The 16,704-nt window shown below is 44.3% G+C and overlaps 1 protein-coding gene across 1 annotated transcript in view; it reads right to left on the reverse strand.

Moving 5' to 3' along the window:
* Window positions 1-14,764: 14,764 nt before the first annotated feature.
* LOC137353188 (probable G-protein coupled receptor 139) overlaps window positions 14,765-16,704 on the reverse strand; it is a 28,489-nt gene continuing 26,549 nt past the window's right edge. The window contains exon 4 of the mRNA XM_068019236.1: window positions 14,765-14,793. Within this exon, the coding sequence (XP_067875337.1) occupies window positions 14,765-14,793 (29 nt within the window). The remainder of the gene's footprint in view (window positions 14,794-16,704) is intronic.

Consider the following 16,704-nt stretch of genomic DNA (forward strand, 5'->3'; position numbering starts at 1 on the left):
TTTTTTGACTTTTCTTTGCATGTTTCAGTCTTACTGTTGTTTATCTCTTGTTTTTACTTTCTGACAGCAGCTGTTCATCATTCTAACATTTACACCTCCTCCAGACACAGCTTTTGTTTCTTTACTGGTCCCATTACCACTCCCTTTGGCTCTGCTCCACCAACTCTTTTGTCATTTAATCTCTCGTCTTTCACCTTATCACAGACCATCCATTTTGTTCTTTTTCAACCTTCCTCATTTCACATGCTACATTTCTAACTTTTCCCAGTTCTGATGACAGTGGGGAGGTGTTGGAGGAGGATGCTGTGGTCAACCATGTCAAAGGCTGCAGACAGTCAAGAAGGATGATTAGGGATAGAAAATCTTTATCACAGTCACATAGGATATCACTTGTGACTTTGACAAGTGTTCAGTTGATACTATGGCAGGGGTGGAGGCCTGATTGGTGGGATTCAAACATGGAGTTCCGGGAAAGATGGGCATGGATTTGGGACATGATAATCCTTCAAGGACTTTGGAGAGGAAAGGAGGTTGGTTATGGGGTGGTAGTTTGCAAGGACAGTGAGGTGAAAGTTGTTTTTTGAGGAGAGGGATGATAACTGCAGATTTGAAGGAGAGAGGAACAGCACCAGAAGAGAGAGAACCATTAACAATATCGGCTAATATGGGGACCAGGAGGGACGTTGGGTGGTCAGCGGTTTATTGGAATAGGGTCAAGTGAGCAGGAGGTGGGTCTCATGGATAAGATGAACTCAGAAATGGAATGAGGGGAGGTACGAGAGAACCAGAGAAAGATGTGAGTTGTTCAGAGCTAAGGCAATGGGGAGTTTAGAGGAAGTTTGGTCTGGTGGGTTAGTGGAAAGGAGGAACATGGCAGAGGGAGCTGATCAGATGGACTCAATCCTGGTGACAAAGAAGTCAATGAGTTCCCCGCACTTATTGTTGGGGGTGAGGGTGGAGGAGACAGGGGTGGAAGATAAGATAAGATTTTAGGGGTTTAATGCCCCCTTCTAAGGCAGGAACAGACTTGGCAGCAAAGCTTTTGTTGTGATTTGTCTTTCGTGAGCTAAAGGTAAGCACTGCAGCTTCACAGCTCCAGTAACATGGGTTCAATTCTGGGTGCTACCTGTGCGGAGTTTGCAGGTTCTCCCTGTGATTGTGCGGGTTTTTGCTGGGTGCTCCCGTTTCCTCCCACAGCCAAAGACTTGACAGGTTGATAGGTAAATTAGCCGTTATAAATTGACCCGAGTATAGGTAGGTGGTCGGGGACTATAGGGGCAGGTAGGAATGTAGGATTAGTATAAATAGGTGGTCGATGTTGGCCACAGAGTCAGTGGGCCGAAGGGCCTGTTTCAGTGCTGTATCTCTAAATAAATAAATAAGGACAAGTTTATTCAATTTTCAGATTAACTAATAGTCACAAAGTCAGGCAGTGATTAACAGTTTAATGCAGATACCACCCCTATTAGAGACTGGATGGTGGTACAACTGGTTGGTCTTGCAGCTTCTAGTCTTCAAGTTACTTTGGTTTCTCTCTCTCTCTTTTCTCTTGCAGTTCAAAAATTGCCTGCTGCACAGGGACAGAGACAAGACATCTTTTATCCTGGCTGCTCTCCAATCAACCATCCCGACACCCAATCATCCTTAGCTTTGTGTTTCAGGATGCCTTCTTAACCAATCAAGGATCATTCTTTGCCTGTTGATAACCTTTCGGATTTACATAGGTCATACCTCTTTGTGTTGACTATCGTATTTCATGCTTTTACAGTCTGAGGTTCCTTATCTCATTCCGAGCCAGATCCACATTTGTTCTCAGAGGAGCTGTTTCACTGTCTGCTCTCTGAGCCTCATCATTTTACTGCAAGTCAGCATTTTAAAACATGACATAATCTCCCAGAATCCCACTACTATGACATCTACTCCATAATGTGTCCTTATTTCCTCAGTATCCCTAACTTATCATCCTAAACGAAGGGTTCTAATAAAGCAAAATGTTAGTTTATAATAAATCAGTTGTTAGTTTATAATAGCAAGATGACAACAATTGGTATTCTGGTTAGTAAACTTTTAGTAATCTAATAATCTTACAGTGGAGAGGGGTTGAAGAGGACAGTGTGTGGCAGAGAAAAGAAGCCGGTGTTGTCTTTGCATTCCAGGCTGATCCTGCAACAAGGAGCAGTTTATGCAGATGGGAGCAGGACCCGATAGTATTTTACATGGTCCAGATCTGATGGTGACAATTGTCTGTCATATCCTCTCAAATCTGCGTCCCTTGGACTTAAGGGAGCAGAGATGAGGATTGTACTGGGGGAATGGCCAGAGTAAGAGACAGTAATGTAATTATTGGGGACTGGGGCATCAAAGGTGGAGGTGAGGGTGTGGGTGAGCAATCAGTAGCTGCAGAAATGTTGTGGCGAATGGAAGGCCAGAGGCAGAGAGTTGGTATTTTGAAAGTGCAGTTGTAAGTGAACTGGAGGATAGTTTTTCCCAGGGACAGTTACAGAAGGAGGTAGGGTTGGGGAGTGGAAGGGGGATGTGGATGGAGGGTGAGATAGGGAATTGATCAGAGCTGGCCTTATCTGTGATTGATCGGAAGGGATTAGCAAGATGACAAAATCAAGATGGTGGCTGTGAATATGGGTTGCGGAATTTACAAGGAGGGAAAGATTTAGGGAGGATAAGAAGGCAGTGAACTCAGAGGAGAGAGAGAATGACGAGTTGAGGTGGAGGTTGAAATGACCGAGGATGAGAAATCGTTCAGTGCAGAGGCTGAGGGAGAAAAGCCATGAAGATATCTCAGTGAGAAAATGTTCATTATATTTGGGAGGGCGGGAGAGAAGGAGGATTTTGAATGAGAGGTGAGAGGGGTGGAACAAGGAGAGATGCTCAAAGGAGGAGTAAGTGCCAGAGGAGTAGGGGGTCAGGCCATAATGTGATCTGGCGATAAGTGCCACATTGTCACCACGATAGTCTCAGTGGGACAGGTGGTAGAAGGTATAGCCAGGTGGGGAAGCCTCAGTTAGGGGGAAGGTGTCATCACCCCTCAGCCAGGTTTCTGTTCAGACCATTATGTTGATGCAATCATACACAATAAGTTTGTGGATGGAAAGGGTCTTGTTCACAACTGAATGGACGTTCTGGAGGGAGATGCGTACAGGGGCTGTGAGAACTGATCCCCTGGCAGAATCCACAGGGTGAGCAGTGGGAGGGGTGAGATGGTCAGGAAGAAGATTTGTCAGGATAAGCCCCCAGCGGGCACATTGGGTGGGAATTGGGGTGAAGGAATAAGATGGGGTAATTGGGGTTCATGCTCATAATGAGCCAGCACTGAGTGTCTTGATGATGTCTTCGGAGGAAGCCAAGAGAGGCACAGAGGGATGCTGCAGACTCATCCCAGAGGGAGCTCAGCCTGGGACAGTGACAGGAGAGCAGGATTATTGAGGAGTGCGGAAAGGTTTGAGTGGGAAATTGGGAGGGTAGAGTATCTGCGAGGGGAATAAGTGAAAGGAGGCTAGGAGGAGTAAAAAGAAAAGAAGTTAAAAAGAAAGAGCAGGGAGTGACGGGCTCGGGTCCAGAGCGGCAACTAAAATGCACCCACGAATGGACTCAGGGAAACCTCAAGTTACATAGATCTGGTTACATAACAATAGGGAACATAAAATCTGACAGTAGACGGGAAACAGGAGATAACAGGAAAGAGTCCAGAGTTAAAGACAGAGGTCCCGTGGTGGGATAACGATGATGGAGACAGGATGGAGTCAGCATGGAGCATCATGAACTGTTGTTCGAGTTCGGAGGCAGGTATAGCGAGTGAAATCCGGAAGTTATATGAAGGTCAGATTATTGCCTATATATGGATTACAGTCTAAATATGGACTGTATGGTCAGACTTCCAAATAACATTCGAGATATTGAATCAATATTGGAGCTTGTGATATTAAGTCAATTCTCAAGATTATTTTGAATACTGAAGCACTCCCCCAGACCTCGTAAAAGTCAGGACAATCACACTCTAAGAATTCCAGTTAATGTACACTCATTCATAAGAAATACAGAATAAATTTTGCTTTCCAAGAAAACTTTTTTTTTTGTTCATGGGATCATCAATGGAAAGGCCAGCAGTTATTGCCCATCTCTAATTGCCATTGGGAAGGCGGTGGTGAGCTGCTCTCTTGAACCGCTGCAGTCCATGGAGGGTTGGTGCACCCACAGTGCTGTTCGGAAGGGAGTTCCAGGATTTTGAACAGTGACAATGAATGAATTGCAATATAGTTCCAAGTCAGGATGGTGTGAGACTTGGAGGGGAACTTACAGGTGATGGTATTCCATGTGCCTGCTGCCCTTGTTCTTCAAGGTGGTAGAGGCTGTGTATTTGGAAAGTGCTGTCAAAGGAGTCTTGGCAAGTTGCTGCAGTGCATCTTTTAGAGGGTACACAATACTATTACTGTCTAATAGTGGTGGAGGGAATGAATGTTTAATGTGGTGGATGGGGTGTTGATCAACCTGATTGTTTTGTCTTGGATGGTATCAAACATCTTGAGTGTTGTTGCAGCTGTGCTCATGCAGGCAACACACTCCAGACATGTGCCTTGTCAATGGTGGACAGGCTTTGGGGAGTAAGGAGGTGAGTTACTCACCACAGAATTCCAGCCTCTGACTTGCTCTTGTAGCCACAGTATTCAGTTAAGTTTCTGATCAATGGTGACTGCTCCCCTCCCCCACCCCCAGGATGTTGATGGTGGGAAATTCAGCAATGGTAATGATATTAAATCTCAAGCTGAGATGGTTTGATTCTCTTTTGTTGGAAATGGTCATTGCCTGGCATTTGTGTGACATGTATAAGCCAATGCATTATTTACCTAAATTGTATTAATCACTCTTTATCATGTAAACCGTGATTTTATTTCTTTCATTGTAATGAAAGCTGGCTGTGGTGAAGTCCTGTGGGCAGAGTTTATCTCATGGTGGTTGGAAGATGGAGCTTCGAAGGGAGAATTCTGACTGAAGACATTATTAGTGGGACAGTTTTAACTAAAACAGACATCTTGCACAACGTTCAGCACCATTCACAACTCCTCAGATACTGAAGCAGTCCGTGTAGAAATGCAACAAGACCTGGACAATATCCAGGCTTGGGCTGATAAGTGACAAGTAACATTCACGCCATACAAGTGCCAGACAATGATCATCTCCAAAAAGATAGAATCTAACCTGTGCCCCTTGTCATTCAATGGCATTATGATCACTGAATCCCCCACTATCAACATCCTGGGGGTTACCATTGACCAAAAACTTAAATGGAGTAGCAATATAAATATCATGGCTACAAAAGCAGGTCAGAAGCTAGGAATCCTGTGACGAGTAACTCACCTCCTGACTCCCCAAAGCCTGTCCACCATCTACAAGGCACAAGTCAGGAATATGATGGAATACTCTCCACTTGCCTGGATGGGTGCAGCTTCAATAATACTCAAGAAGCTTGACGCTATCCAGAACAAAGCAGCCCATTTGATTGGCACCCCATCCACAAACATTCAGTCCCTCCACCACCGACACACAGTGGCAACAGTGTGTACACCATCTACAAGATGCACTGCAGCAATGCACCAAGGATCCTCAGACAGCACCTTCCAAACCTGCAACCTCTACCACCTAGAAGGACAAGAATAGCAGATACATGGGAACATCACCATCTGAATGTTTCCCTCCAAGCCACACACCATCCTGACTTGGAATTATATTGCTGTTCCTTCACTGTCGCTGGAACTCCAAATCCTGGAACTCACCACCACCTTCTCAAGGGCAATTAGAGATGGACAATAATTGCGGCCTGGCCAGTGAATCCTACATCCCAGCAACAAATAAAAAAACACACACAGGCATATCAGGACATGTCCCTGAGGTGGTGAATTGCCACAGACACCTTGCCTACAGACAATGGCCACTCGGGAATGTGTGAATGGCCTTCTTCCTGCCCCAGGATACAGAAATCACACCCATTATTGGCATACAACCGGAGACACCCCCTTCCCCCCGCCCCTGCTGAGGTCAGGATATGACCACGTGGGGGTGGTCCTGGATGGCCAGGGTGGGATTATTAACCCAACTGGATGATCCGATTTCACGGATTACCTGATATACTAAGGGCTGGAGTCAGGAAGTTGTATAAAGTCACAGCCCTCAAAGACACTGTTACTGCAGTCGGTAGAGTGGCCTGGTCAGCCATTCTGAAGTCATGCCTGGAGATCTGTTGAAGGACTGACCTGAGACTGACCCGAGTTCGCGGGACTCGGAAGCAACCAGTGTCATTGTGAGTATGTACCATTGCTTTGAGTTTTAATAAAGGTGAATCACATTTACTGAAACAGTATCCAAGTCATTGCGTGACATTGATATGAGGAGTAAAGACAAGAACCATTAGACCAGAGGTGTTACAAGTGGCGAGCCAGCCAGGAGTCTTGAAGATAAAGAAATGGCAGAAAATAATATGGATGGGTTTGTCACAAAGTACTTGGCAGGGAAATTACCTCTTAAGCACTCGGTGTGTTCAGGTTATCCTGGAGGGTGATGATCCGGTAGATGAGGCAGAACAGTGGACACAGGGGTCCACTTGTAAGCGGATCTTGATGAAGGCCCACTTTGGCTGATGGCAGATCAGTGGCAGCACAGGAAAGATGAGGCTGCGAAAACAAAATTCAAGCAGGAGCTGGAGGAGAGAGATAAAGAAGCTCAGTGAATGGGATGTGGTTATTCATGGGTTAATGAAATAGCGAGAGGAAGAGAGAGAGATGAGGAAAAAGAACAGTGAACAATTTGAGCTGGAAAGGGAGCAGTGGTTAAACAGAACTCAATTTTTGGAAAGCCAGTGTGTTAACAATCAGCACCAGTGTGATGAATGGGCTGCACGGGAAGCAGAGCAGTGCCAGAGGGCAGACAGAGCAGAACAAGAGGCTGAGGACATGAAGGCTGCACCGTGTTATACACCAACAGCATAAAGAGAAAGGCATGAAAGCAGATCACACTGAGTGTCAGAGTGAGATAGAGAGACTGAGAGAGAAGTTGCAGGTGTACAGGGGTGTTGTGTGAGTGATGGGTGTTGGTGAGGTAAAGATTACAGAAGTAGAGGAGGAGGAGGATTCTGGGACAGATGAGGATGACCCGCCGGTACCGGACGGGCAGGACAACGCCCGACCGGAAAGTCTCCGGCCGCCCACGGCCCCTGTGAGATAACAGAGGTCTCTTCCTCTAGCCAACGACCATAATTGAACGCAACAAATAGTCACTCTTTAAAACGTGAAGATGTATTTCTTCTGGATGGAGAAAACCTATTGACTCCCTTTACATCCTCGCACTTTCACAAGCCTGTGCTTCAGGCTCCAACATTCAAACCCACCCCTTCTCTCAGCTTATTCCTTCCACCATTAATACTGACAAACTTCCATTTCATTTCTCTTCAGCTAAGCCTCCTGTAACATTCACTTTCATGTTTTTAGGCCTTTAACATTGCTCAGTCAGCACCGCTGTTCCTCAGGTGTTCATGTTCCATTCCATCATCCAAAAGCAGTGTCACTAATGACACCCAGCTCTCCCTCACCATCACCTCTCTCGACTCTTCCACCCTTGTTAAATTGTCAGACTCCTTTTCAGACAACCAGTACTGGATCAGCAGAAATTGGTCTTGCTGACATACATTGGCTCTCGGTCAAGCAGCGTCTTGATTTAAAATTTTCCTCCTTGTTTTCAGATCTCTCCATGGCCTCGACCCTCCCTATCTCTGTAATCTCCTCCAGTCCCACAAACCTCCGAGATATCTGCACTCCTCTAATTCTGGCCTCTTGAGCATCGTCGATTTTAATCGCTCCACCATCGGTGGCCGTGTCTTCAACTGCCTGGGCTCTAAGCTGTGGAATTCCCTCCCTAAACCTCTCCGCCTCTCGACCTCACTTTCATCCTTTTAAACATTCCTCAAAACCTGTCTCTTTGTTCAAGATTTTGGTCTTCTGCCCTAAAATCTCCTTATGTGGCTCAGTGTCAAATTTTGCTTCTTAACCCTCCTGTCAAGCTACTTGGGATATTTTATGTTAAAGGTGCTATATAAATATAAGTTGTTGTTGTTTGTGCTTTCACTATAACAGTTTCCTGACAACACACAGCTTGCCTCAAGGACAAAGCTTCAGACACAACTTTCCTGTTTTCTTCTCATATCCAAGATCACTCTTTACTTTCCTTCACACGTGTTTTAAATTCTGCTGTTTCTGATCACAGCACAAGGACATTTTAAAGACCTTTGACTCATGACCAATCTCCTGTAATTGCTCCTTTTCTGTCACTAGCATTCTGTTCATTTATTCTCCATTTTTTTCAATCACACCTTTCAACAGATCGATTAAGATGAAGACAGGATGTTTTGCATCTTGCTGCACTGACCGATCTTGACAAAATGGCACATTTGAGCCCTCATTGGCAGCTGTGTGGCACTGCCCGTCAATCATCTACCTCAACTGTTCAGAGAAAAGCACCAACTACCAGGGAAACAGAAGCCAGTTTTCAGTTAGTATCCCCCGTATCACAATATTCCCCAAGAAAGTATCATGAGCTGCCGGGCCGCTGTCCCTCTAAAGGCCGGCTCTGCTTTCACAGCTTGTTCAACAAGTGGTCCCATGGATAGAAATGTATCTGGATTCAAGACACAAATGAACATTGGTGTGAATGGGATCTGTGTCCCCAGGAACTGCAGTGGGAGCAGAGCAAAGCTAACGGCGTAATATTGAGAATGGATGTTCGATGAGGCAATGCTGCAGGAAAATGACAATGGAATGGAAGGAGGAAAGTAAAGGAGGGATATTGACTGTGAAAGGAGGAGAAGCTGGGAGAAGAGACGAGTTTGAATTATGGAGCATCAAGCACAGACATGTGAGAGCGCGAGGATTTGAAGGAGCAAATTGTTTTCCATGAACAACAATTTGTTTCCAGTTGGAATAGATTGATTTTTCACTGTGTTCTGTTAACATGTGCAGCAGAGAACAGACGTTGATGCAGCCACAACTCAGTGTACTGACCACTGTGTGATCACGGTGCTACACATCAGCTGTGGGAGTTGTGCACAAACCAAAGCAATATCGCAAATGGCATTACTGAGAAACACACATCTTTAAAGGCAACATAATGAAAGCCAAGAGCTGTTCAGGTGATGAATACTCAGTGAATATTCAGTGACTGATTAATACCATCCCACGGATCTGTCCAGATTTTTTTTTTATTCTTTCAGAATTTGTTGCTCATCTCTAATTTCCCTTGACAACTGAGTGTCTTACTAAACTATTTCAGAGCACAATGAAGAATCAACCCTATTGCTGTGGGTCTGGAGTTACATATCGGCCAGACCAGGTATGGATGGCAGATTTCCTTCCCTGAAGGATATTAGCGAATCAGATGGGTTTTACAAAAATCAATGATAACTTCATGGTATCATTCCTGAAACCAGCATTTACATTGTTTTTATTAATTTAATCAAATTCAATCAGCTGCAGCAGTGGGTTTTGAACCGATTTCCCCAGGATATTATCCTGGAACACCAGGTTACTAGCTACGTGACATTAAGACGATGCCACTGTACATTACCACAACCAGATAAATGGCTGCAGCAAGCACAACATTTATTCTGAATTTCAATGAAGAGCTGGTTGACACTCTCTAACTTTTTTGAAATGTCTGTCCAATGATTTCAGTGACCTTTTTTCTGAAGGCTCTGATAGCAGCACTGTGCTAAAACAAAAATTAATGTTAAACTAACAGTACGTACCGACAGCCGAGACTTCACAAACTGAATAGCCACTTCATGCTTTTCCAAATTATTCAGCTATAATCTTGTTCAAAACTATATTTTTTTGATTTTATCAATGATAAGCTATTGTGCTGAGTCTGATAACCATGCTATTGATATCATATTGTTTTGCACTGTCTAGTGTTTAACTTTAGTCTGTTTACTTTCCAACTCCCTAAATAAAATCCAAAAACCTTAGAATTGCAGACAGTGCTGAGTTGTCATAGAAGCTTCTCAATAGAATCAACCCTTCATCTGAGTTGAGCAAGTTTGAATTATCTATTAATTCAAATTAAAATAATTTGAAAACCCATCCAATGCTGTTTCTTGAACATTTTTATGGAAGTAAACCAGCCCCCAGCTTAGTGTTGAAGTTGAAGATACTGAGACTCAGTGCCTTGATTCTAGTGTAATTTGTCCTCAATTGATTTTCTTCAGCAAGGGAAGTTGGGCAGCCTGTCTGTATTCCCCCCAGTTCCAGACAAAAAAAGTAGGAATGCCAGGCTCTGGTGGAGAAAAACAGACAGCTATCCCATAAATTAAACTACAGAGAATCATCCAACTCCTTGAGAAAAAATTATGACAGACAGGTATGAGCAAAAAAGCTCTTGCTTCAGTGTGTGAAGCAACGTCTACTCCGACTATGCTGGGCAAACAAATAAGGATAATTTTATGTCAGTGTAATTATATTGACCCATTACACAGGTTCCTTTGCAGTTGATTAATATTTAACTTTGTGCCAAACAGATTAAATAACAAGTTTCAAAAGGGAATTGGATAAATGCTTGAAAAAGAGAAATGTGCAGACTGATGGGGAAGGAGCTGCGGAGTGGGACTTATTGCATAGTTCTTTAAAAGAGCCAGCACAGACATGATGGGCAGAATGACCTCCTTCTGTGCTGTAAGACTCTATGGCACACTCAATCCCCTGTTGGGCTTCAAAATTTTGCCATCGGCACTTAAAATTCCCAACTGTCCTGCTCTGCATCCTTCCCCGACTCCAACACATTTATTGACCTATCAGATCCTGGTTTTCTGTGGTGACCCACCATTGGGACTCTTGTCTGTGAGAAATGATTTACGCAGCAAAATTCCAGGGGCTGTAATGAAAAGCTTTTGTTGCAATTGAAATTTAATTTCACATAAACTGACTGTTGTATAATCTTTTGGAGTTAGCATATTCTGTCTCCTTGTAAGATTTTTAACTGTCTTTGTCCTTTCAGGAGTTTCAGGAGTAGTGAGTGATGCAGACACAGTACCAACAAATCAGCTCGAAGCCTTGAAAGCTGTTATGGACAAGCTGATGGGTAGTGAATGTAGATTTTATTTCCCTTTTGGTCCAAACCTTTTCATTAAAAGGTCTGACGGTAGACAGGCAATGGCTAGCATTTAAATAATTAATATATGCTTTACAACAACTATACATTCCTTTGAACACAAAAACCCGACAGGAAAAATGATCCAAACCGTGGCTAACAAGTAAATTAAATATTGCATGAGGCCAAAGGAAGAGGCTTATAACATTGCCAAAAAAGTAGTAAGCGTGAGAATTGGAGGCATTTTAGAATTCATCAAAGGAGGACCAAGAAACTGATAAAGAAAGGGAAAATAGAATATGCAAGTAAACTAATGAGGAACATAAAAATGGACTGTAAAAGTTTTTATCGGTATGTAAAAAGGATAAGATGAACAAAGAAAAATGGGGGCCCATTACAGGGAGAGACAGGGAAATTTATAATGGGCAATAAGGAAATGGCAAAGAAACTAAACAAATACTTTGTGTCTGTCTTCATGGAGGAAAATATAAAAAGCCTCCCAGAAATTCTGCAGAGCCAAGGTACGAGTGAGAACAGGGAACTGAAAAAAAGCATATTCATAAAAAAAAGTACTGGAGAAACTAATGGGACCGAAAGTTGGTAAATCCTCTGGACTTGATGATCGACATCCCAGAGTGTTGAAAGAGGTGGCTGAATAGATAGTGGATGTGTTGGTGATCATCTTCCAAAATTCTGTAGATTTTGGAACAGTTCTTTCAGATTGGAAGGTAGCAAATGCAACGCCACTACTTAAGAAAGGAGGGAGAGAGAAAACCAGGAACTACAGACCTGTGAGCCTGACGTCAGTAGTAGGGAAAATGCTTGAATCTATTGTAAAGGATGTGGTAACAGGACACTTGGAAGATAATGGTCGGATTGAGCAGGGTCAACACGGATTTATAGATCAGGCAACCTGACATCTGTAGTGGGAAAATTCTAGAGTCCATTATCAAAGATTTTACAGCAGAGCACTTGGAGAACAGTGGCAGAATCGGGCAGAGTCAGCATGGATTTACGAAAGGGAAATCATGCTTGACAAATCTACTAGAATTCTTCGAGGATGTAACTAGTAGAGTTGATGAGGGGGAGCCAGTGGATGTGGTTTATTTGGATTTTCAAAAGGCATTCGACAAAGTCCCATATAAGAGATTAGCGTGTAATAGTAAAGCGCTTGGGATTGGGGGTAATGTATTGTGATGGATAGAAAATTGGTTGGCGGACAGGAAACAAAGAGTAGGGATAAATGGGTCTTTTTCCGAATGGCAGGCAGTGACTAGTGGGGTACCGCAGGGACCCCAGCTATTCACAATATACATTAATGATTTAGATGAGGGAACTAAATGTAATATCTCCACATTTGCATATGGCACAAAACTGGGTGGGAGGGTGAGTTGTGAGGATGATGCAGAGAGGCTTCAGGGTTATTTGGACAAGTTGAGTGAGTGGGCTAATGCATGGCAGATGCAGTATATTGTGGATAAATGTGAGGTTACCCACTTTAGTAGCAAAAACTGGAAGGCAGTAAGGGGTAATGGAGGAGTGGACCAGGGTGTCGCGGAGCGAATGATCCCTTCGGAATGCTGACAGGGGAAGGTGGCTGGAGGTGGTGGAAATTGTGGATGATGATCCTTTGGATATGGAGGCTGATGGGGTGGAAAGTGAGGACAAGGGGAACCCTGTCGCTGTTCTAGGAGGGAGGGGAAGGGGTGAGTGTAGAGGTGCGGGAAATGGTCTGGACACAGTTGATGGCACTGTCATACACAATGGGGGGAATCCTCGGTTGAGGAAAAAGAAAGACGTGTCAGAAGTGCTGTTGTGGAAGGTCGCATCATCAGAGCAGATGCGTCGGAGACGGAGAAAATGGAAGAATGGATTGGAGTGTTTACAGAAGGCAGGGTGTGAAGAAGTGTAGTCGAGGTAGCTGTGGGAGTCGGTGGGCTTATAATGGATATTAGTAGACAGCCTGTCCCCAGAGATGGAGACAGAGAAGTCGAGGAAGGGAGAGGAAGTGTCAGAGATGGACCAGGTAAAGGTGAGAGAATGGTGGAAATTAGAAGCAAAGTTTTCCAGTTTCAGACGGGAGCAGGAAACGGCACCGATACAGTCATCAATGTCCCGGAAGATGAGTTGGGGGAGGGGCCTGAGCAGGACTAGAACCAGGAATGTTCGACATATCCCACAAAACGACAGGCATAACTAGGACCCATGTGGGTACCTACAGCAACACCTTTCACTTGAAGGAAGGGAGCGGAGTTGAAGGAGAAGTTGTTCAATGAGAGAAAACGTTCAGCCAGGCGGAGGAGGTTGGTGGTGGATGGGGACTGGTTGGGCCACTGTTCAGGGAAGAATTGGAGAGCCCTCAAACCATCCTGGTCGGGGATGGAGGTGTAGAGAGATTGGACGTCTATGGTGAAGTAGAGGCGGTTGGAGCCAGGAAACTGGAAATTGTCAGAATGGCGTAGGGTGTCAGAAGAGTCATGGATGTTGGTGGGAGGAGACTGGACCAGTGGAGAAAAGATAGAATCAAGATAGGAAAAAATAAGCCCAGTGGGGCAGGAGCAGGCTGACACAATGGGTCTGCTGGGACAGTACTGTTTGTGGATTATTGGGAAGGAGGTAGAAGCAGTCTGACCGGGGTTGCAGGACTATGAGGTTGGAAGCTGCAGAGGGAAGATCACCAGAAGAGATGAGGTCAGTGACAGTCCTGTGGACAGTCGCTTGATGTTTGGTGTTGGGGTCATGGTCCAGGGGGAGGTGGGAAGAAGGGTCTGAAAGTTGGCGTTGAGCCTCGACAAGGTAGAGGTCGGAACACCATACAATAACAACACAACCCTTGACTCTCAAAAATACTCCCTTTCAGGATCAATCTCATGAAGTGATCATTGTTGATGAATATACAGCAAGGAAACATGAATCTGGAGCCCCCTGAATGAAAATGACAATGATCTGAACAAGGTCAAAGTACCATCATGGAAGGGCAGTTTGTTAATGACGGACCAATTAGATGAACAGAAATGGGGTTTTACCTAATATGGCACAGAACCAAGCTGGGAAAGGTGTAGAAAGTAAGAACTTGGAAGTCCCCAAAAGCACGCATCATCATCCAAACGAAGACAGAAGACAGACTTCAATCAAGAGACAAGGCATCGCAGTTAACTGGAGGTTGAGGACCGGTGTTCAATCGTGAACACAACTGCTCACCACTGCCCTTTGCTCAGTATCATGATTTTGTGTTTATTGTAGAAAACGCAATAAAGTCTGTAAAGCTTGTGAAAAACTACTCGTACCCGTGTGGTTTTGTAGCTAGTCTGAGCGATAAGTCCCTTTTAGATCTTCTCTCCCAACTTAGACTGTAGTTGTAATTGACCAAGTCTTCCAATTAAATTAAAGCAAACTCCAGATCTTACAAGTGATGCTGAAACCCTGGACTTTGACGAGTCCATAAACCGAGGGAGTTAAAGCAAGTTTCACAAATGTAGGAACATTGTTTGGCCAGTGATAAATCTTACGGGGATAATCTCTTTGGAAGGGTGGTAGATTAAACTGACCCAGTGAGTACAAGCTATGTAGTGAAAGGCCAGTGTAAAGAAGGGTTTCTGGGAAACATATGAGGAAAAGTTGGTCATTAAATGTAATCCAGACAGTATCCAATCCCTGTGAGAAGAGTACACACAAAAACATGAGCGCATTCCGTTCAGAAGGCTTTTGTTAAAGTCCCCCACAGGAGGTTGGTTCGTAAAATTTAAGCACATGGGATAGGAGGTAATATACTGGCATGGATTAAGGATTGATTAACAGGCAGAAAGCAGAGTTTAGGAATAAACGGGTCATTCTCGCATTGGCAGTCTGTGACTAGTGGATACTGCAAGGATCAATACTTGGGCACCAGCTGTTCACAATATATATCAATGATTTGGATGTGGGCACCAAATGTAATATTTCTAAGTTCGCAGATGACACAAAACTAGATGGGAATGTGTGTTCTGAGGAAGATGCAAAGTGGCTTCAAGGGGATTTGAACAGACTCAGTGAGTGGCAAGAATGTGGCAGATGGAATATAATGTGGAAAAATGTGAGGTTATCCATTTTGGCAGGAAGAATAGAGGTGCAGAGTATTTCTTAAATAGGAAGAAATTAGAAAGTGTAGATGTACAAAGTGACTTGGGTGTCTTTGTCAATAAGTTACCGAAAGCCAGCATGCAGGTGCAGCGAGCAATGAAGAAGGCTAATGGGATGTTAGAACAAAGAACAGCACAGCAGTCTTGCTTCAATTGTATAAAACCTTGGTTAGACCGCACCTGTGTGCATTTTTGATCCCCTTACCTCAGGAAGGATATTATTGCCACAAAGCAAGTGCAACAAAGATTCATCAGATTTGTTACTGAGATAATGGGACTGTCCTATGAAAAGAGATTGGGGAAACTGGGCTTGTATTCTACAGAGTTTGCAAAAATGAGAGGTGATCTTATTGAAACCTTCAAAATACTTCTAAGGATAGACAGGGTAGATACAGCAAAGATGTTTCCCCTGGTTGGGGAGTCTAGAACCAGGGGACACAAATTTCAAAATAAGGGGGAAGCCACTTCGGACAGAGATGAGGAGAAATCTCTTCACTTAGAGGGTTGTGAATTTTTGGAATTCTCCACCCCAGAGGGCTGTGGAAGCTCAGTCATTGAGTATGTTTAAAGCAGAGATTGACAGATTTCTAAATACTAATGATATAAAGGGATATGGGTATCGTGTGGGAAAAAGGCATTGAAGTGGATGATCAGCCTTGATCATGTTGAATTGCGGAGCAGGCTCATTGGGCTGAATGGACTACTCCTGCTCCTACGTTCCTATATAAAGAAAGAGTAGCATTTATCCAGGTTCAGGTCTTGGCTAAATGTTGGAAGAGTGACAGGGTTTTAAATCTAATCACACTCGTACTGTGTGCAGTGCAATGAGGAAGTGGTTCAGTCACAGGTGAAACAGATGGTAGCTCAAAGTGAACCGATCCAGCAGCAGCAGAAACTGCTGGAAATGTTACAAAATCAGCTGGCATCCTCTACTGCCACTCTGAGGAACAGGGGCTTAATGCCGTACAGGCTGGGGCAGCTCAGCAGTGGTTAGGGTTGGCGGAGAGGCATATTGTCACTCTCATCAGGAAAACACCCAGTTAACCCAGAAGTTAGAGGAATCATGGGGAGTCTTTAGAGAGCTACAGGAGTGACCCCACTGAGAGACAGACCAATGCACAGTGCAGGTCCACCATTCAGTGACTGCGGAACCAGATGGGGAAGCAGCAGGCGGTTGTAGCAGCCGTCACGAAAGCAGAGTATCACATGGGATATACTGAGACAGGACAGGACTCCTCAGAGGAGGATGATGATGGGGAAGGAGAGCCTTTGCCTGTCTGTCCTGCTATGCTAACGACAACACGGAGGAGACGGGGTAGACCCGAGAGAAGGGGAGAAGGGGAACCAGGATCACCCGTCCCTCCTGAGGAGGAGGTTACTGAGGCCACTTCCATGTTATGGAGATTTCAAAGCATTAACTGGTCAATTGGCCCCAATCACAATTACA

This window comes from Heterodontus francisci, chromosome 40 (assembly GCF_036365525.1).
Source record: "Heterodontus francisci isolate sHetFra1 chromosome 40, sHetFra1.hap1, whole genome shotgun sequence".
NCBI classification, from domain to species: domain Eukaryota; kingdom Metazoa; phylum Chordata; class Chondrichthyes; order Heterodontiformes; family Heterodontidae; genus Heterodontus; species Heterodontus francisci.